This window comes from Amblyomma mixtum, chromosome 7 (genome assembly GCF_055824585.1).
Source record: "Amblyomma mixtum isolate Tamu chromosome 7, ASM5582458v1, whole genome shotgun sequence".
NCBI classification, from domain to species: Eukaryota; Metazoa; Arthropoda; class Arachnida; order Ixodida; family Ixodidae; genus Amblyomma; species Amblyomma mixtum.
The window spans coordinates 28,250,873-28,272,097 of NC_143018.1; the positions used below are offsets into that span (position 1 = coordinate 28,250,873).

At 43.7% G+C, this 21,225-nt stretch overlaps 1 protein-coding gene across 3 annotated transcripts in view; it reads left to right on the forward strand.

Annotated features, from left to right (window-relative positions):
• Nucleotides 1-21,225, forward strand: part of LOC149335454 (uncharacterized) — a 61,597-nt gene that overhangs the window by 14,964 nt on the left and 25,408 nt on the right. For 2 of the 3 annotated variants that reach the window (XR_016284065.1, XM_089552139.1), the window contains exons 5-18: nucleotides 74-193; nucleotides 851-909; nucleotides 2,736-2,891; nucleotides 4,869-5,956; nucleotides 6,039-6,104; nucleotides 6,761-6,948; nucleotides 9,469-9,559; nucleotides 12,544-12,672; nucleotides 15,399-15,590; nucleotides 16,451-16,585; nucleotides 16,995-17,150; nucleotides 18,283-18,526; nucleotides 19,776-19,919; nucleotides 20,986-21,182. Coding sequence is in view for 2 of the 3 variants with exons in the window: in XM_089552139.1 (XP_089408265.1) it covers nucleotides 74-193; nucleotides 851-909; nucleotides 2,736-2,891; nucleotides 4,869-5,956; nucleotides 6,039-6,104; nucleotides 6,761-6,948; nucleotides 9,469-9,559; nucleotides 12,544-12,672; nucleotides 15,399-15,590; nucleotides 16,451-16,585; nucleotides 16,995-17,150; nucleotides 18,283-18,526; nucleotides 19,776-19,919; nucleotides 20,986-21,182 (2,965 nt within the window). In the remaining variant the exon portion in view is untranslated. The remainder of the gene's footprint in view (nucleotides 1-73; nucleotides 194-850; nucleotides 910-2,735; nucleotides 2,892-4,868; nucleotides 5,957-6,038; nucleotides 6,105-6,760; nucleotides 6,949-9,468; nucleotides 9,560-12,543; nucleotides 12,673-15,398; nucleotides 15,591-16,450; nucleotides 16,586-16,994; nucleotides 17,151-18,282; nucleotides 18,527-19,775; nucleotides 19,920-20,985; nucleotides 21,183-21,225) is intronic. The other variant, XM_089552141.1, reaches the window with a different exon arrangement.

Genomic DNA, 21,225 nt, shown 5'->3' on the forward strand with positions numbered 1-21,225 from the left:
GTTTATCGACCTCTGACTAACACAATTGTTGGCCCCTAATTTTGCTTTCCCTCATTATTCTCTTTTCTGGCAGGCTACGCAAAGTGCCCAGTAAAAGGGTTCTTAAAGTGCCCTTCCAATGCGTCGAATTTTCTCTACTTGGGCTGACACCTGTGTTGCCAAGAGCTGGCCGAGCAGCCTTGGCAACTAAGCAGTAAGTGTGCTTTAATTGTTAAAGCCTTATGGTTTGGTTTGGTGCATGGGGGTTGACCGTCCCAAAGCGACTCAGGCAATGAGCTACGCCGTAGTGACGGGCTTCGGAAATTTTGACCACCTGGTGTTCTTTAACGTGCACTGACATCGCACTGTACATGGGACTCTGGAATTTCGCCTTCATCGAAATTTGACCATGGTGACCGGGTTGAAACCCGCATCTTTCGGGTCAGCAACTGAGCACCATAACCACTGAGCCACCGTGGTGGCGTGTTAAATCCTTATACTAGCAGTAGATTTGTACAGAGTTCTTCATTCAACAGCATTTGGAAGGCCAGCAGTGATGCTAGCTGAGAGGCTAAACTAGCAAGAGTTACGTGGCTCATGGTTTTCTACTATTTGGGTGTTATTTATTGGCCACTAACAATCCTTAAAGGCAGCTATAATTGGTGCAGTGTATCCAGTGTATCACAGCAGGCAGCAACAAACTTGGCCAGCTCTTAAAAACTTGCTTTACACCTTGCCTGTCGATCACTAGAGCAACAAAAGCAGAATGAATGGAATGTGAGTTGCTGTATCTCTGCAAGACTCCTTGGAGTGATTGCAGTCATGCTGTCTTAGTAATCTTAGTAATCTTAGTGTCTCTTTCTGTTTCAAGGAAGTCCAACAACCTGTGGAGTGTTGCTGCCATTGAATATGTGAACTCAACATTGAAGAGTAAGTTGATTGATCATGAATCTGTACTAGTGCCCATTCAAGCATTTCTTCCTTCCTGGTGCATTTAATAGCTTAAGAGTTCCTTGGGCACATTGTATATAGGGGTGTTTCGCAGAGCAAATTAGGCTTACACTAGTTTTTCCGTTTTTTAAAAGGTAGCTGATAGTAAACCTGCATTAAAGGTTTGTTTTTTTTTTCTCTTTATTTTGTTTTTACTCAATTATAGTCATTATCCACTTCAGTGCCCTGCTAGCATCAATGCTTAAAGGAGTAGAGACACCAAATTTTAGTCATGTGTTCTGTCTTTATAATAATGCACAGCACTTTTTAAACATGCATATTATGGATTAAAGAATAAAGTCAGGCTAGTTGGTGCTTTTGGTTCACTGACTGTGACATATTAAGGACAGAGAGCAGAAACACAAAGGAGAGACGCTAGAGTGGGGAAGAACAGGGCCCTAGTGTAGTAGAAAAGAGCGTGATTAATGAATTAAGTCGGGCTAGGTGGTGCTTTTTATTCACTGACTAGCATCTGTCCTATGTGTTTCTAATCGCTGTCCTTTGTGCGTTTTTTAGCACTAGCAACTAGTTGTGGCCAGTGAACCACGTGGATTGTGCCAAAAAATGGTAATTAGTTTATAATTGAATTTTCTTTCTCGGGATGTTTCGGTTTCAGTGGCCAAGTGAAGGCTGCGAATGACTGCTATGATGTCGCAGATGATTTGGGTCATTTGTGGCATGCAAAAATAGCTGGTGGTTTAGCACTGCTGAGCACAAACTACTGTGCAAAACCGGGGTTTTTTACAGGTGGACACGCCACAAAGTGTGGTTTAGGTGTCCACTGAACCAGGCAGCTAGTTATGCGTCTTTCCTTTCCTCTGAATCAAGGAGACTCCTCTGATTTTGAGAAAAGAACTGCCTCAACTTGTAGGTGGGTGCCACTGCCTACTCACAGCAAAGTTGAGGTGTCCACTGACCCTTGTGAGCCAGTTACACTTGCTGCATACTTAGAGGCTTCACGCACACAGACACACACAGCTGAAACCGGAGGAGTTTGGCTAGAAGTGCTTCCACGCTAAAAACTGCAGTATGTTCTTTGCTCCCCATGTTTTAATTCCCCCCAGCTCATACACAAGCCTGCCAAAGAGTTGAAATCACGAAACAGGAACAAGCAGCGATTATATCGGAAGTTTTGCATGTTACTGCAAATTATCTGTTGCGCATTAGCCATTGTTCAACCTCTGGAACTGAAACCGAAATGGTATGAGAAAAAAATTCTTGAATTATTCAGCTGGCTTGGGTAAATTCCACATTGTGACATGTATGCTTTTGTCTTCCGCACCATTTCAAAGAAAAAAACATGCATCCAGAAATTTGGTGCCTCTATTCCTTTAATGGCCAGCTCATTTTCTCTCTCCTGCTAGCATTTATATTGCAGCTTAATAGCAGTATTACACACAGGTATACTCTTAGTGGTCACTGAATGCTGTTGGTAAAAAGGTTGTAAATGACTCCTTGGAAACCGAAAAAAAAATGCATTAACTTGTGTGTGCATGATTCTAGTCAATATTCACTTATTCACTTCCTGCAGGAGCAGCTTGGTGCCCACGGGGTACTATTATGGTGACCACGGTTTGATTTCTCATTTAAGTCAACGATTGTTTTTTTCCATCTACTTGTCCTTTATTTATGTCCTCTGTTGACATTTTGTGAGCTGAGCAGGCTCACTAAGAGCCGGCATTTTTTTTCTTCTAACTTTTCCTTTAGCTCACGGGAAAATTTGGCTGACAAGCTTCAGCAAAAGTCTGGAATTTTTTTTTTTGCAGTGGCCAGTTCAGTGCAGGTTGAAGTGCTTGGAGAGAACATTTCTGGCGGTCTCTATGGAAGGCTGCTTGTTGAATGGAACAAAAGCTTAGTGTCCCTGAATGAAGAGCTGGTCAACCGGAATTATGCCATTTTGGATCCTGAAGCAGGCCGCGATGGTACGTGAACCTACTGCAAAGGCCACGCTGCATTGAACACTGGCTGCTCTATTCTGTTTATTTATTTATTTATTTATGTCTTTACCCTCAGGGCCAGAGGGCATTACAGAGGGGAGTGGATTACACACGAAAGTGAAACAAAAATACAGCTGTAAATACACTTAATAATTAGACATAAATGAAGCCCACAGAAAAAAAACGAACAAACAGGTTACGTCAAAACAAGTAAAAAATTAGCAGCGCATATCGCAGAATGAAAACAACAACAAAAAGCAACAGCATACAATAAAAACAAACAACAAGAGAAATCACGTTCAAAAGGCAGTAACACGCGCATATAAAACAAGTGGAACAACCATAAAAAGAAAAAAAAGGATGACAGTGTTAAGGATTCTCGAGTTTATGACAGCAGCAGGTTGGTTAAAGCAGATTTAAACACAGAATTATCAGAAATTTCGACGATAGATCCGAATTTCACAAACCACTCAGTCTGTTCTAGCAGTCTGAGTGGTTTGAAAAACTTTGTGTTAGTTGTTATCAGCATTCTTTTACTAATCGTGTTGCTCTCCAGTCAAGAAAGGTATAATTGCCAAATAGTCTCGGTTAACTGTATTCAAGTGAGAACCTGCGCATCAAGCTTCCTGTCAGACCATGTGAATTCAGTTCAGATGGACTGCAGGAATTGATTAAAAGTTTTGGGTAGGTATTGCACATGTGTTGAGACTCAGTGGCAGTCAGTCCTTTATTGCAGCCTGATTGCAAGCAGGCAGCACCTGGTCTCTTAACGATGGTGCTAGTTCAGATGCTGCATTGCTGGCCCACTAAGAGAAGCCATGCAAAGTCGCTGTGGTGTACAAGAATGGAAATGTTATTGAATGGGTCTGACTGTAGTGGCATATAGCTCCATTTGGGGCACAGCTAGTACTGATTGTGTTTTTTTGTCAGCCAGGATTGGATATAGAAATTTTTGAGCGACCTGTTAATGAAATAGGCATGTCTGTAAATTGAAATAATCCTAAGCTTAATTGTTTCATGGACTGTACCGTTTGGTATCTGCACTACATCCTTGAGTATCATGTGCTGTGCTCATTTAGAGAGTATAAGGAAGAGCTGAGGGGGCATTGTTAAGAGTGATGGATAACAAAGTGTGATCCTATGTTGTTTGACCTACTGCAGTGATCACAGTTGAAATGAAATAGGAAATGCTTCTGCACTTAGACTGCATTGATCACGATGACTTTAGTGGCCGATATTAGATGAGAGACGTCCAGCTTGGCATGTCTCACAGTGTGCATCTACCTCTGGCATCTTAAAATTCGTTCATTTAACCTAGCTTCAAGTTGTAGCAAACATTAATTTCTTGTAGATGTTGTGTGCAGTGTTGTTTAAATGCAGGGATGAGGAGTTGAGCCAACTGTCAGCAGTTCGCAGCATAGATGGCACTGATTAGGGGCAGAGGCACTGAACTGATCAGTGGCAAAGAGGCAATGGCAGCTGATCGAGGAACTCACAAGAACAGGTTGTTGTCTGCTGGCCATATCATGGCCTCATTGTAAAGTTTCATTGAGAGGTTTTCGTTAAGATGGTTAGTGAAACCGTATAAACACACTATTGTTTAACCTTGCTGTACTCTGATTTTACAACAAAATGTGTGTATGTAGCTGTCAGTGTGTGCCCGTAGCCAGTTTTGAGATGGTCGCATTTGATGAGGCAAAATTGCTTTTCCTGCTTCGTTACGTTTCTTATAGCACTCATGTTTTGTTTCTGACAGTATTTTGTAGTCATGGAGGTTTTAGTGTTTCAGTTTACAGTTTCTGAATTTGCTCACTGCCATTGCAATTTTTTTCCAGCGCATGTCTTGATCAATCCCAGTTACTCTCCTATTATGTAAGCGCATAAAATTCAGCTTTGCCTGGGAGTGTTTGCGGGTGTAGTTTTTGAACGCTAATTTTTCATGTATGTTTTCTTCAACTTTAGTTGTTCTATTGAAAGAGGAAGAGAGCCAACATAAAACTGGCGTAGACGAGCATCTCTCAATGCCAAACCCATCAGTCGAAACAAGTGCCGAGGGCTCCAGCTTGTGCCACGACCTTCAGAAGAGAGAAATGATTGACAAGGCCTCCAAAGCTTTCCCACCAGTTGTGGAACAACAGGGCCACCTGGACAGTCCTACGGAAGAAGCACCACTGGGAACACCCACTTGTGGAGATGCACTGAGCTCTTCCACGCAACAGTCAAGCTCATCGACCAGCCCCTTGGTTGGGTCATCTGAATCTCACACCCTGTCTCTGCAAGACGCTGCATCCAAAGAGTCTGGAAAGCATGAAGCAGTGTGTTGTGTGGATGGCACAAGTGTGTCAGTGCCAACCGCCATGCCTCCGTCCTTCGCTGCCACATTCCAAGGGTCCTTGCCCGAACCGATCTCTGACAGTGTGCTACAAACCCTACCCGTCTTATCCGAGCCAGTTGCATTGCCTTGCATGGCAGGCATCAACATCATTGAAGAGCCAGAAGCTAACATCTGTGGCCAGGTCACTCAGTCGTCGTCCGGCTCAACTGCAGCTATTGTGATTCTTGAAAAGGGCACCATGATTGCACCGGTACAAAACTCGAGCCCGCACCTCACTGTCCCTGCACCTTCCAGAAGTGAACAGAACCAGGCGCTTTTGCCAAGATGTATTGCCACGAAACAAGAGCAACAGGAGTGTCATCACGCCCAAAATGATGGCAACAATGTTGGGCTCATGTCACCGCAGGTAGGTGCAAGCGACAGGTGCTCATCGCACGTGGCTGGCGACAGCCCTCAACTCATTCCCCATCAGGCAGAAGCAAGCGACAGGTGTTTGTCACAGGTGGTCGGCAAGGCAGATAAACTGAAGGAGCTGCTGCAACCAAGGAAAAGTTCGGGCAGTAGGCTGCGCTGGCAAAACTGCTTCTCCTCTCCCTGTGCCTCATCTGCTTCTTCTTCATCCAAAGAAGAGGCATCTAATGGGGGTGGGCGAGCGGATCTTGTGAATCCTGAAATGACAGCCAAAGCTACTGGTGCTGGGTCACCAGATGGGCAGGTACGGAATACTTTGCACCCGGATCACATGTGATCTTGGTGGAAAGCTTTTCGAGAATAAACTTCCTCTCCCGATTTTGCAGGCTCTGTACAAGACTAAGCCGCAGGCAGAAAAGGCAGCCTCGAATCTGACTAGCACCAAGGACCAGGTGATTAATCGTTTGCATATATGCAATTTGGCTTTTTTTTTACAAGCATTGCAGTTGGTTAAATTGAACTGCATTTTGTTTTCTATCTTCCCCCAGCAGGCATATGCTTAAAATTGCTGAAAAATTGCTTTTTCATTATAGTTGGTCCCAATGCCTTTGCACTTTTTGAGACGTATACAGATTATATGCTATACCTTTCATGTCCTCCTGTAATGCGTGATGTACTGAAAAGCATCTGTCCATATCTGCATAGTTAATAACTTGTAGTAGGCTTTAAAAATGCTGAATGAAATTTTTGACGGAGTGTCTTAAGGGTAACGGAGTGGATTCCAAGAGAAGGCAAGCATAGCAGGGGCCGGCAGAAAGTTAGGTGGGCGGATGAGATTAAGAAGTCTGAGGGGATACGGTGGCCACAACTGGGGAAGGACAGGGTTAATTGGAGAGACATGGGAGAGGCCGTTGCCCTGCAGTGGGCGTAGTCAGGCTGATGATGATGATGAGAATTCTTGGGGTTTCTCGACAAGTTGATGAGCGGCAACATTGGACCTCAACTTCACAAGAAGGTGTTGCACCCGTCCCCCCTATCATTTAACATATTGTACATGCAACATGTGGTACGCCTCTTACCCAAGAGGTACTATTTCTGTTCTCTGCAGGCTCCTGCAAAAGCAGGCCGCAAAGAACCACCCAAACTGGATGAATATGAAGATTTTGTGACACCTTGGCATGTGGTTGAAGAGGATGTGGATCTGGCTGCCGAGGAGGCGAAGTGGAATCTCAAATTCACCCATGAAGAGCCAGACCTTGCAGCTATTAATGTTTGCAAAGCACCGGAAGACTTTCGGTGAGTCGGCACCATGCCTGGCATCTGTTGCCTACTTGGTTGTTTTATTATTTGTGCCGACAAGGTCCTGTGCTATGAGGAATAGAGTCCTCATCGATTTTCTATGGGGGGGAGGGGGGGGGGGTTTCTGAACCAATTTCTTACCAATTATGATTGCGTTGGAATCTGTGAGCGATGTCTCAAAGGAATTCTTCCGAAGTCTGCAAGAAGATGCACTGTTGCTTTTTTCAGTGATTTGCTACTCATTTTAATTAGTACTAGCTATTAAAAATGTTTGATTTTTTATAAAGATTTCATATGGTATTTATAAGATTGTGCATTAGAGCACATTTTTTTTGTGGTATTGAAAACCTTTAATAAAATGCTTGGTAATGATATCTGCACAATTATTGAGCAGTATTTGATAATTATTGTGGGCATTTTTCAGTAAACAAAAAACGATTCTAACAGGTCCTGTCAAGAGGAATGAACTGATACCAGTTGGAACCAATTGGAAAAGCCTTATTTCCAATTGGTTACGATTGAGTCAAGCGGGGGCCCAACTGAGTCCAACTGGATTATCCAACTGGAGAGAACTGAAACCAGTTGGGACCAATTGGGAGAGCCGTACTTCCGGTTGGTTATGATCAAGTCAGGAGAGAAGCCAGTTAAGTGCATTCGGACTTGCCAGTTGGAAAGAAGTCTGTTGGAACCCATTGGGGAATCATACTTCCAATTGGTTGTGATTGACTGTGTGGTAGAACCAGTGGAGTACAACTGGACTTGATAAATTGGGAGAGTTTAAACGAACCGAGAAAGCCTTAATTACTTCGAGTTGGTCACACAAATGCTGTGGGCTGCTCTGCACTTAGCTGATGCCCGCCTTCTTTACCTGACTGTGTGAAATACCTGCTATTGTAAAGGGAGGTACAACTTAACTTGTGCTCTATTTATAAGCTCTGTGTGCCACATGGAACAGTGTAACTTGGTTGGGACGTTCATGGCAAATTGTCAACACACTTTACCAGGAGGATATCAGTTCAGGGCACTGAAAAGGAGGTAAAGCTTGAACTATATCTTATGTCAGAGTTATCACTCTTTTTTTTTTGTCTTTGATAAGGTATTCCATCTTTCTATCTCGCATTGTTTTTCTTATTTTGCATCCTGGTGGATGGATGGTTGTGTGCATGGAAGTTCGAAGACACAGTGGAAGGCTCATAGAGAGTCAAGCTGCCCGTGTTCCAGGAAATATAACCTTATCCTGCTGCTTGTGATATGCTTGCTGACGAACTCTCCTCTTCTTTTATTAAAGATCTCATGCAAGAGAAACAAGGAAAGCTACCTGATGGCAGCACTTTATTAATATAACAGCCTTCTATGCCCCATTAGCAAAAAAGCTGGCATCCACCTACCACTGTCTGTGGCACGAAATTTGGTAGATGTCAGAACTCCCATGTATGACGTCACAACGTGTAAACAAACATGTATAGTCATGAATAATGATTCATAACATAATATGACCTATGAAAGTCATGACTCATAGTCATTCTGCTACATATCATTACAAGTTATGTAATGTAAGGTTTACAGAGTTTGTACTAAGTATGCCTAGTCATGCCTCGTAGTCATAGTCATTCTGCAACATATAGCATGACTCAGCACTTTAATACTTTTGCATTCTTGCACATAGCAGTCCTAAGTGTCTCGGCTGAATTTTTTCAGTGATACTACATGGGTAAATGACCCTGATGTAGTAGAAAGCCCTGTAAAATGCATAGGATCACAAACATAGAAAGGCCAACAAGAATGCTCTCCATCTCACAAATTGTTTGCAGCACTGTGCTGCAGGAACACAAAAAAAAATTTTAACAGTGTTGAACTGTTTTCAGACAATAACTGCAGTAACTGAAAATGCAGCTCTGGGTTTTTTTTTTGGAAATCACTGTGAACATTTTGTTCACTGTTTAAACTAGCAGAGAAAGACCGAATGAGCACGGCACTGTGGAGGCCTGCTGCGAAGTGCTGTGATGCTATTCACAAACATGGCATCCGCCGAGTCGGCTGAGTCTACTGCCTGCAGCAGCTGGACGCTGGTGCACTTTCTTCCTATTGATGGAACCACCAGTCGTGGAATGACAGGCATGGAGGAGCACATTTATTCGGCGTTTGCTGTTCTGATAGGCTCAGATTGTGATAGCATCTACAGTGCTGCAAACGACATGTGAGATGGTGTATATGTCCTAATCTATTTCACTTGGGTTTCTTGGAGACTTCTAGATGGTTCTTTCTCTTTATTCTTCGGCTCTCTGGAGGCTTGAGAATGGTTCTTTTTTCTTTATTCTTCTCCCTTGGAGAGCAGGCCTGCCTAGCCTACCTGTTGACAGGGACTGGAAATATGATGGCAGTTTTAACTTCTTCCATCAAGCAGCTTGTAATTTTGTTGAGCTGGCACTGTTGTGGAGTTTGAAACCCTTGTCAGTTATTCTTAGTTTCGGACTCATTTGTATGGCTGTTTTCTTTCTCTCTTCTTGTTCTTGACAGCTGCCATGACTTCCAGAACTTCTCTGATGTGCCGCCCAATTTGGACCCTTATGTGCAGCTCAAGAATGGTGCTCATTTCAGTGCTAATTTTGTAAGTTCATGCTTCCGAGGCTCAAAAATAGTGCTGCGTTAGATTGTAATTGTGTAAATCTGTCACCCTGATTTCGCATGGTGTTAACCTTGTTGTGGTAGTGTTGTAAAAAGCTGCGAAGATGTAAACAGCGAAACCATACCTTTGCTGTCTGAATGCAGCACAGTACGGCTGCCTAGCCATGGCAGTTGTGGATCGGTAGGTTGACTTGCAGTTGTTTCATCATTTGTATTTTGATTCTGTAACAGAGAAAGTGTAAATTGTAAATTTACATTTTTAATGCTATAACGTTAAGTACCCATGTCGCAGAAAAATTTACGTTGTTGTCCGTCAGCGAAAAATCTACAAAAAATCCCTAGCGGAGCAACCTAGGTGGCAGGTGGGCCACGTAGGTCATGTGACCTTGTGACGTCATCATCACAACCTGTGACGTCATCACAACCTGGCAGGTGCTGTTTATGGCAGCACCTGCCATCGCAGGGCAGTGGTGCATCACTTCACCGGTACAGCTTTACGCCAGGAGAGGTATGAGGACTACCAGGGATCTACAGATGTATAAATATAGAGTGACAAATTCTGCATATATGGGCATAGTAAAGTTTCACAGGTTCTTTATCTTCCTTATTGCACCAGGGGTGCCCCGCCAGAGACGGTTGGTTCCAGCTGAAGACTGAAGATTATTTCTTCGCACCAGGGGTGCCCCGTCAGAGACGGTATCGTGATGAGTTGACACGCAGGGATGAAAAAGGGGATACTTATGTACAGTTTATGTACAGCAATTTACAATAGATACAAGTTCAGGCACTAGAGACAGATTAAACGGCAAAAAGATGCACAACAACAAAAAGGTGGAACTGGCTAACACTAGGGGAGGCCCCTACTCGGCATGGCCGAAGATGCGTAGCATCTCACCTTAGCGCAGAACCCCGCTTCCGGCTCCGGGGCCCAGTTTTAAAGCCCTCAAGGCCCGGCCCACATTCCGTAGCACCCAATCATTCTACATTCTTCATATCATTGGCTAATCGAGAGCATGGTCAGCCCTCCAACTACCGTAGGGTAACACCCTTCCCAGAAAAACAAACGCACGGTCGTGCCAGCATGTGCGGAGTAGAACGTTCTCTCCACCACAAAATAAAAATAAAAACAAACACAAATACACATTCGTGCCAGAACGTGCGGGAATCGGTTCCACGGGGCGGGTGGACACCCGTACTTCCCGGCGCGTTCGCGAGCGGCCGCGTTCCAAGAAAGGAGACGCTCCGCTTTGAGTGTCCCCAGCCGCGTTCCAATGACCCCGCGTACACTACCGATCCCTTACAGGCATTAACCGATTAAAGCTATTGGATCATTTCCTTAAGGTGCAGCTTAAGTGTCCCCTCTAGTTTTTTTTTTTGGTGCTGACAGTTTAACTTTGTGAGCACTTGTGTCCCTCATAGCCTGAGTGACTTTGAGACGAGGAACCCCTTCAAATCAAATCAAAACTTTTTGCGTGCTATCGATAATGTGAACCTTTATGCGTGTCACTCAAAAACATTCACTTAAGGATTGAGCTGAGACACTTGAGTTCTCAGACCATACCAAACTCACGACAGTTGTCTCACTGCTGTGCAGTGAAGCCAGTGCTTTTCAGAAGGTTTCAGTTGGGATATTTCCACAAAGCACTTGTTGTTTGACCAGTGTCACTGATCATTCTGACACTCAGAAACAGTTTGCTTTTAACTCAATGATAATTCGTTGTCAATTTTAGTGCTGAACATTGACATCATAGTAATTGTTTGGTTAAACATAGTTTTTTTATTACTTTGTTTCTTGCTTACCTCTTTCAAATTATTCCCTTCTCTATGTTCATTAACACAAATTTTTTCAAATATCCAGAAACAAACATGTTTGGGATATTCACTTATGACTGACATCAACTTTATAACAGGTAACAGACTTTCAGGACCTGTGGGTGTTGTAAGCTGTGTCATTGTGAATAACTGCAAACAGACAGACAGGCAGACTGCTAACAGCTACTTTTGTAATGAGTTTAGAAGCACTAAGGGATAAGGGATAAGGGAGCACTTTTCTTTCGAAATATGTTTATATGTTAAATACTTGATGCATTTACCATATCGCCTTGAATATTTTTGAAGTCTTCATATTGATACAAACGTTACATTAGAGAGTTATAAAAACATTACATTAGAGAGCATGTGCTGATGTTGTTAAGAAGCCCTTTAAGTTAGTCTTAATAACATCATGCACTTTTCTATTGTCGTAAAGGTGCACTAAAGAGGAATCTGTACTCGTCCGTTTACCACGGGAACTCGGCCTACACATTCCGAGCATTCTTAGAAACTTCGAATTGTTGTCCTGTGCGGCCGATTTTGCTAATTTGAATCGAATTAAACATCCCGGCTTCTGTCTTTTTTTTAACTCACCCCTGAAGGTGGGAGGAGTCAACTAACGCATGGAGTTCCTCTAAGTAAGTCGCGTGGAGGCTTTGCTTTTGCTTTTATTTTGTTTTTTAGGTTTCCATGAATAAATAAATCCATTCAAAGACTACATAGCTGCAAATTAGGCCCACGGAAAAAAAAAGCGGCAAGCCATCACGGGACTGGCCATAAGGTTGGTTGACTCCTCCTATCATCAGCGGTGAGTTAAAAAAAAAGGCGGGAGCCGGGACATTCAATCTGATTTAAATTAGAGAAAGTGGCACAGGACAATATTTTGCAGTTTCTAAGAATGCTTGGGACATTTAGATCGAGTTCCCGTGGCAAAAAGACGAGTTCAGATTCCTCTTTATTGCGCCTCTAATATGGGGATGCTGCCTCATTGGTCATTACAGCCAGCTCTACAAGAACTGCTATTGAAAGATAGACCATTGTTTTGAAGGCCTTTGAAAGGCCCTGTGGCATCAATATATAAATTTGTTTACACCTTCTTTGAATATTCTGTCCTTCTGGCTTGTTTGTTTGTGTTTCACCACTGTTTCTGTGCAGGATTCTTGCAAGCTTCCTTCTCTGCCCACCCAGAATTCAAAATTGCGAGCCCTCTGCCATGGTGCGAGGCCACCAAGGTCTGCAACAACATGCCTGGATGAAACATGGTTTGATGAGTCTCTGAAATACGTACGTACGATTGGGCATATAAGACCTGGATAACTGTTAATTTCCTCTCTGGACCAGGCTAAAGCAGTCTTGTGAGGCGTGGTTAGGTCTGATTGTGAGAAAAAGTGAGTGACGAATTAGTGCACGTGACAAAAAATGAAATGACTTAACCCTTGAAATTTCAACGTGACATAATCTTTAGGAGCCTGTGGACCTAAAGGAGAGAGTGAACTCACTGAAGCAGTTTGATTGCCCATCATCTTTATTGGGATGAATGTTACCTATGGTTGAAAGCTAAAGATATGTTTCACATTGTTTTATGATTGGGGGGGGGGAAAGAAGCTGAGGGAGGATAAAAGAATGTTCGTTGCCTGCTCTCAGCAACTGGAAAAGCTTTGAAATGGTCCTGTGGCACATGTTAGCCTTTATTTATGAAGTTTGCTGCAAACTTTGCAGTGAAGCTCAGAGTAGGCATGTCCCTGGAGTTGATCAGTTTCTCTAAAAGGGGCTTTAAGGTAGTGAAGTTAAAGCTAGGTAGCCAGCGTGGCCAACATGCCACTCTGTGAATCAAGGGGAAATGCAATCAGAGAAGCTCATCTAGGAGTCTAGTATTAAGGCCCCTATAGTTTCCAACGATTCTATGAAAATTGCGTATTTAAGCATTTTTCTCAAAATTTCGAGTTGGCAGCCAAATTCTCATTTTTTTGATACAGTTGCTCTTGTGGATATCAATAGGAATGATAGAACAATGAAAAAAATGACTATTGCGTTGTTTGCTTCAATAAAACACAAGGGTTGAGGAAGCGTAGCATGATGGGCCAGTTGGAGCAGGACTGCGGAAAAACCAGCCGAAAATACATGTTCATAGAGGAAGGAGTAGACAGGACGACGCTGGAAACGCAGTCTGAGTTGTTTCACGTTTGCGAAAATGTGAAAACATGAAGTGGAGAAAATTGCAGTTGAAGTGCGCACAGGCAGTTGGTGGTCGTTGTAGAGGCCTCAGAAAATGACAGAATGCTGACGTTCTGAGAGTATTTCACAATAGTGGGAGCGAAGAGGGTCAACTTTGGAACAAGGCTAAGATGGTGGCCATCAGAGACATGGCTGTGGGAAGTAACGGGTGTGAAGTTCTGCGGAATTTTTTCTGAAATCGCCATTTTGGCACTTCGGACTTGTCAAATATATCAATTCTTTAGTAGCATGGAGGTCAAATTAGAGCTTGAAACTTTGTATGTGAGTACTTCAGAGTTCATTGAGCCCAAAGTGCAAGCCATTTTTGAAAAATCGAAATTTTCGCGTTTTTTTACCATTTAAAGACCTGCGTCTGCCCTTAGCTTTTAACTCCAGTTAAAAAAAATTTCATACCTCCTGGATTTTGATTTGAGCCGTCGTCTGTACAGCTAGTCGAATCCTGCTACAATGAAATTCGCTGGTCTTGTGAAAAATCTCTCAAAAACGAAGCTTCGCTGTCGGGAAGTCAGACCAGAACAATGAGTGATTGCACTGGATAGTTAATGAACAATGTTAATTATCAAAATTCTGTCTCCTTTGCTCTTTGCCGTTACAAAATCAGCGCTGTGGCATAATTTCATATGTTATTCCAAAAATCTCGAACAATGGACATAATTCTGTCATAAAAGTGCCCGGCACATTGGCTGCTAAAATGCATAATACTTTTCTTTTCCCCGCTTACGTTTTATAAAACCACCATTTTTGTTGTGCGAGAATTTGCACTGAGAGTGTGCTGCTTGTAGGCATTTCGACGTTGAAAAGGCGCACTTGTGCTCACATCACTGTCTGAATGGGTGCTCTGAGTGACACAGCAGAAATGCAGTTGCTGTGATTCTTCAAACGTGGTTTGTGGCGTACGTGCGGCACGAATATGCCGGCGACGTGTCATTCTGTTGAGTCTCCGCCTAGAACCGCTTTCGCTCTGCCATTTGTGCAGCAGTGCATATACATCATAAAGAAAAGTAAAAAAAAATTGTTACTGTGATGCTCGCCTGCGCGCAAAAGTGAGAGTAGTGTACCCATGCTGGCGGTGCATCCCTGCAACGATGCGCCGCTTGCTCAGTGTCGCTTGGCCTAACACACTCCGCACTGTAGCCATGGCCACAGCGCTTTGTAACTGCCCACTGCCTATCACAAAAGGTCTAACATTGTTACCTATTTTCGCAAATACACTAAATTTGCATTGCAATGGACCTACATACAGCTGTTCCCCAGCGAAGCGGGCGAAAAAGCGGCCTGGCCGAAAGCCACTTAGCACGAATGGCTGCGGGTCGTAGGCTGTTGTGTGCCGAATCTCATCATTACGTGCATGTCTGTGCATTAATTGTGATTCCGCAGGTAACGAGTGGCTTCCGTGACGTCAGCGGCTTCATTGAAAATGCCTATGATGCCAGTTCTTGATGAAAAATAAAAAAAATACCTTTATTGCAAAAACTTAATTGAAGTACGTGAAAGCTGTAGCTCCGAAAATTGTTCATTGTGGGGGGAAATAACTGCATTGCCTTATATGGTTTGCTGGTGGGCAATCAGAAATACTTCGCTGTGGCGAAAATTTTGTTGTCACGGCATTCATTGTGCCGTGCTTGGACTGTATATATATACTCTGTTCGCTCTCAGTGATGAGGTACACCAGCTGTTTTTTTCTATTTCACTGTGCTATCTACATTTGTGTTCTGTGACAACTTTCCCAACTCATTGTTCGATCTCTCTCTTCCTTTTTCTTTTTCTTTCTCTAGCGCTTGCGCTCCCTGGGGTTCCGGGGTCCCTCCTGTATACAGTCGGTGGTCTGGCCGACCGTATCATTTGGCCGCGATGTGTTTGCTGTGGCTCCTCCACACTCGGGCAAGACACTGGCCTACCTCATACCACTGATGTCGCAAGTACTGACTGATTCCATGTACTACCCGAATCTGCGTGCAGGCGTCGGAGTGAGTACAACGGGTTTGTCTGAACAGTGCTCAAATCTAGAGTTCTGCGGGGTGATTTGGCTGATGAGGTTATGTTCCTTGATGTGGCTCATCCACACACAAACCAGAGTGGAAGAACATGCCCCAGGTGAAAATCTTTCCCAGCTCAACTGGTTTATGAAACAATTTCCAGTTGGTTCCAGTTGGAACCAATTGGAACCCAGTTGGTTCTAACTGGAACCAGCTGGAAATTGTTCTATAAACCATTTGGGCTGGGAAAGATTTTCGGCTTTAGATTGCATTGAAAGTGCACGAATAGTAACACTTTTGAGGCTCCTGAAGATTGCAAGATGTTTTGTAACCCGTACTCATGCGCGCTATGCTCTCCCAAAAGCAAAAAGTATGTATTTGAAAAACATTAATGTTATGGGGCTTAATGGCTGAGTCTTGAGACTGAAGCTGAAATGGGTCATCAGCATGCTCTAAGCAAGAACTTGTGAAGAGGCTCCCACAACGAATAGTGCACATTGTTGGCGCAGAACAACTGGCTCCTTTGCTTCACTAAGAGGTGTGGGGAGCATTTATTGCTTTTTTCCTTTCCTGCTTCCTCCCTGTGCACTATGGTACCATTGAGAGGGTGCTCATGGATGAGTCCGTTGCATCGTAACAGTTAACGTCTTTCTAATTTGCCTATTTACAGAACGCCATACCATGCATTGCCACTTCTGGTGTTTCACTCTCGTGCCGATAACTTCTCATTCACAGTGGCTCAGTGATTGGCCCAGGTGTCAAGTTTAGCATTAAATTTGTGCCTGATGTTGCTGTGTTGCTTGACGAATGCTATGTGCGTGCTGAACATGGGTGCATTGCTTGCATCGCAGCCCTTGGTCCTGGTACTGGCGTCCACCTGGAAGGGAGCCCAGCGCATCTACGAGCAGGTCAAATTGCTGGGCGATGAAACTAGAGGTCCCAGCTGCTGCGTTCTCTATGCCGCAGGCTCGGAGTCTGGAAAAGAGGTGACTGTTGGGGCTACACAAGTGGCAGAGTTTTGTGGCTGAATAAAAAGAAATTTAGAAAAGGCGGTACCAAACGTGCACTAAGGTTTGGGAAAGGTCTAGTTGGTAGTCCATCTCCATCTGTAGTCGATAACTTGTCTGTCCGCTTCTTTTGGACGGAGATACAGTGATTACTGAATTCCTTGCCGAAAGGCTCTTGCAAGACACTGTTCCTTATTTAAACTTACACATACCATTGACAAAAAGCGATTCTATTCGTGGTATTTTTCTTTTACATCTAGTGCCACTGCCGCAAGCAATTGGAGTATGCCCATAGTGATAACTTCCGTAAAGGGGTCATTTCACAGAATGGTCATCAGCTACACTCCACATGTAGTGATGTTGGTATATTACTCTTTGTTGCTTATAGGTGCCTCTTGTCAATGGCGTCGACATCCTGGTGGCCACCCCGCACAGTTTTCTTCGCTACCTGAACAACTACAAGCGACTCATCCTGAACCTGAACCGGTGCTGCCACCTGGTCCTTGACGATGGTGACAGACTGTTGGACAAATACAAAACGGAGGTGTGGCTTGCCACGACAACATTGGAACCGAAGAGTTATTGCGAATTGTTGGCTGGGGTTAGAATAGAACGAAAGCAGGGTTTTTTGCAGTCAGGAGTGCATCATTTCAACATGTAATTGAAAATGTCGCCTTGATGTGCATGCAACGTCACTAGAGTCCTGTGCTTGGGGTGTAAAAATCCGAAAATCTTTCCCAGCTCAACTGGTTTATGGAACAATTTCCAGTTGGTTCCAGTTGGACCCAACTGGAACCCATTTGGTTCCAACTGGTTCCAACTGGAACCAGCTGGAAATTGTTCCATAAACCATTTGGGCTGGGAAAGATTTTCGCCAGTATCTACTCGTATACGTGATTCTTAAAATAGTGCTGCAATGATCTATTTTATCTATTTCGGCCACTATGAGGCTCTTTCTATGGTCCCCGTCTGCGGCAAGAGAGCAGCCACACCTAGGCTGTAGTAGTAGCATGTGTGGTTTTCAATCTCTAATTTGCAAGGCTTGCTGAAGACAAGCTACAGTGGTTTTTTGTATTATGAGCTTTGTCTAGGAAAGTTACATTGGCAGATTTGTTTTAAATGTGCAGTTGGGTAGCACAAAAAAGCGAGACCATGTTTTATATTCATCTATCTGCCTGAATACTGGAACATTCATTTGTAAAAGTTCTTGGATGACCTTTGGAAGTTTGATATAGACATCTATTGCTAAAAAGCCTTTCAGGTCTGATGTGCATCCTTTTTTTTGCATGGGGTTGTGTTTGTGTGAGAAAAGACCAAGGATAGTCATTGGTGATCTTTGAAACAGTCATATTGCATGTAGGTGGGAATATATCTGATAATAAGTCAGGATCACAAGGCCCAGTGAAAATCCTGAGGAAAAAACTGCAGGAAACCATTTATTTTTTCCAGATGTTTCCATAGGGGGAAAATCTGACATAAGACAGTTCAGCTTGTGTCCCAAATATACGAAACTGCGGAATAATTTTTTTTTTAAACCATATGAACTTCCAAATGGTTTCAAGAGTTTCAGTTGAGCCTTAAGTGAACAGATAACTGTTTCAGTTGGCAGCTTGGGGACGTTTTTATTTAGACCATGATTGGACGTTGATTCGCGTTTATTTGGGATGGCTGTGCAGGTCATAACGGTGGTGGGGGAATTCTTGCGGGCCCGGAAGAAGCGCTTGCCGTCCCTCCAGTTCTCGCAAATCCTGGTCTGCTCAACCACGTGGACTAGCAGCCTGCGCAGGCTTCTGCGCATGTCAGTAGTGTTCCCCAACCCTTTGGCCATTTTCTCATCATTCATGGAGGCTGCCGTGTACGCGCAGGTGCCAACAGTCACCCGCTACGTCGACCCAGATGCACGCAGCGAGGCTTTGCTTGGTGAGCCTATTGTCTTCTGTTTGAGGACGGAGGCTTTTTGTGCCTGCATATATATCTATACTTGGCATTTCATCTTGACCAGAACAAGAAGTGCCGCAGGTGCTTTGAGCAGTTTCGAAATGATGATGATGATGCCCTTTGCAACGGGCATGGCTGCAGCATCATCATCATCAAGCCATTACTTCTGCTTGCATGATGGTGACATCTGTGACATCTGGTGGCCAGAAAGGCAACAGCTCTTACAGCTATAATAAGACTTTTTGCTGTCACTAGTCTTTCCTGCAAAATTATGGCATGTGGTTGGCCCTTCCAAGTGTGTGCAAACTCTTCGAAGTGCACTTCCAAGTGTGTGCAAACTCTTTGAAGTTTGCCTGGCAATTTGTCGGGTTTTTATCCCATTAGTAAACCGTAGTGCAATGAGCTTACACTCTACAACATGAGGTGGTGCTGCTAAAGGAGCACTGAAGAGGAATCTGAACTCGTCTTTTTGCTGCAGGAACTCGATCTACACATTCCGAGCATTCTTAGAAACTCCGAATTATTGCCCTGTGTGACTGATTTCCCTAATTTAAATCAGATTAACGTCCGGCTCCCGCCTTTTTTTTTGCTTTTCTTTTACAAGTTTTTTATGTACTGGTGTGTCTCCATTATTACTGCAACAAATCAGCAGTATAAATCCCGTGTTCCGTGTTTCTCTGGCCTTCCTGCTGTTTACACGGTGCCTTTTCAAGTGTGGGTTAGTAAGGGTCTCAAGGGTGTCTATAAAAGTCTTCTACAGTTTTGTGTGCTGTACTGAATGGGTCCCCATAATCCAGGAATATCTTTGAAGAAGCCAAGACATCTTCAGTTCATGTTTTGAGCTGTAGTGCAGTTGTTTGCGCAGTCCAGGGCATAGATTTACTTATGAATGTGTGGGCACCAGTTATTCATGAAGCTGGCATGTTGTACTGTTGGAGGATGTTTTTATGTTTTCCAGTTACTGAAGTGTATGTTAGTAGCAGAAGTTATCAGAGCTTCCACTTATCATAGTGCACCAATCACAAGACCTAGTGCAGTTAATTATATAATACGGTTTGACATATCCTCATATGTCAATATCTGTAGGGCTAAGTGATCACTGTGCGGGCATGATGGCCGATTTTTGTAGGTTTGCTTATGGGTGTTCAATTTTTGGAAAACACTTTTCTAATTAGTGTTTGCGGCAGCGAGGTGAATTTACAATTAGTGTCTCTTTTTTTTTTTTGAACAGCAATCCTGGAAGAACATTGTAGCCGAAAGGTGGTGGTGACCACGGCTAAGAGAGAGACGGCCATTTCAGCACATCAGTTGCTTTCATCATCCGGTGTGCATTCCCTCCTGGTTCACGATGAGCTGACGATGGCTGCAATCCGGGGTAAATTGCTGTGAATGCCCCTTGTCATCAAATGCTGAATGTTACTGTTCATGACTCTCCTGTTCATTGCAACATAAATTCGTTTGCAGTCCTACCACTTTCCCCTGCATGCATCAGCTTTGGCTGGTAGCATGTGAAGCATATGAGAGATAAACATTTTAGGCACATGGAAGCCTATTTATTAGTCTTTTGGTTAGTGAAATATAGCATAAGGAAAGAGTTTGTAGAAGAGTTTAATGAAACTGTATTAATGTGGAATGTATAATATCAATTTGAAGAAGGCCGCCGCGGTGGCTCAGTGGTTATGGTGCTCGGCTGCTGACCCGAAAGACGCGGGTTCGATCCCGGCCGCGGCGGTTGAATTCCTTTGGAGGAGAAATTCTAGAGGCCCGTGTACTGTGCGATGTCAGTGCACGTTAAAGAACCCCAGGTGGTCGAAATTTCCGGAGCCCTCCACTACGGCGTCTCTCATAGCCTTAGTCGCTTTGGGAGGTTAAACCCCATAAACCAAACCTAAACCAAACCAATTTGAAGAAGCCCTAAAACACCTGTTATTGATGCTACCACACTTTTGGGCTCGAATCTTCTTCACTCCTATTGGCATTGGCCAGCATACCGCAAGATACAGAAGCGAGGTCGGCTTGCAGAGATGCAGCATATATACAACATGCTGACAGTGATACATCATTATGCTGCACTTTTTTTATTTTTATTGTTTTGACAGAATATGTATTGATGTATATAGTCTGTCCTTTACCACAAGCAACCAGCCGAGGTGACATTTCATCTTAGTGATGCAGTGAAACCACCCTTCACCCTGTAGATCCTATGAGCAATAATGATAAACTGAAAAAACTGCAGCAAATCATTGACATGCATGGTCATTTCAAGGAGTCTCTGCAAGTCCGTAACTGCATTATGGTAAAGGGCGAATATACACTCCAAAATAACCGTGCACAGCAATTTTGAGATCTGTAACAGGTTTTGCGGTTTAAATTAGTAATCTGCTTCAAGCAGAAATTTCGGACTTATCTTGAGGTAAGTAATGTATGTCTTGGAATTACAGAAGAGTCAAGTGAGTGGACATCTGCACACCTTAAGGGCAAGTCGCCTGTTCTGGTGGTCCAAGATGGAGTGCTTCTCCTGACCGACATTCGTGATGCCGCCGTTCTCGTCCATTACGACGTACCGGAGCTGTCAGAATTCAACTTTGGACTTCGCTACTCCTGCATTGCTGACGGCATGCGCTCATTCAGAGATAAGGCAAGTTTTTTTAATGTGCTTGCGCAGCTTAGTGGAAAAGAAA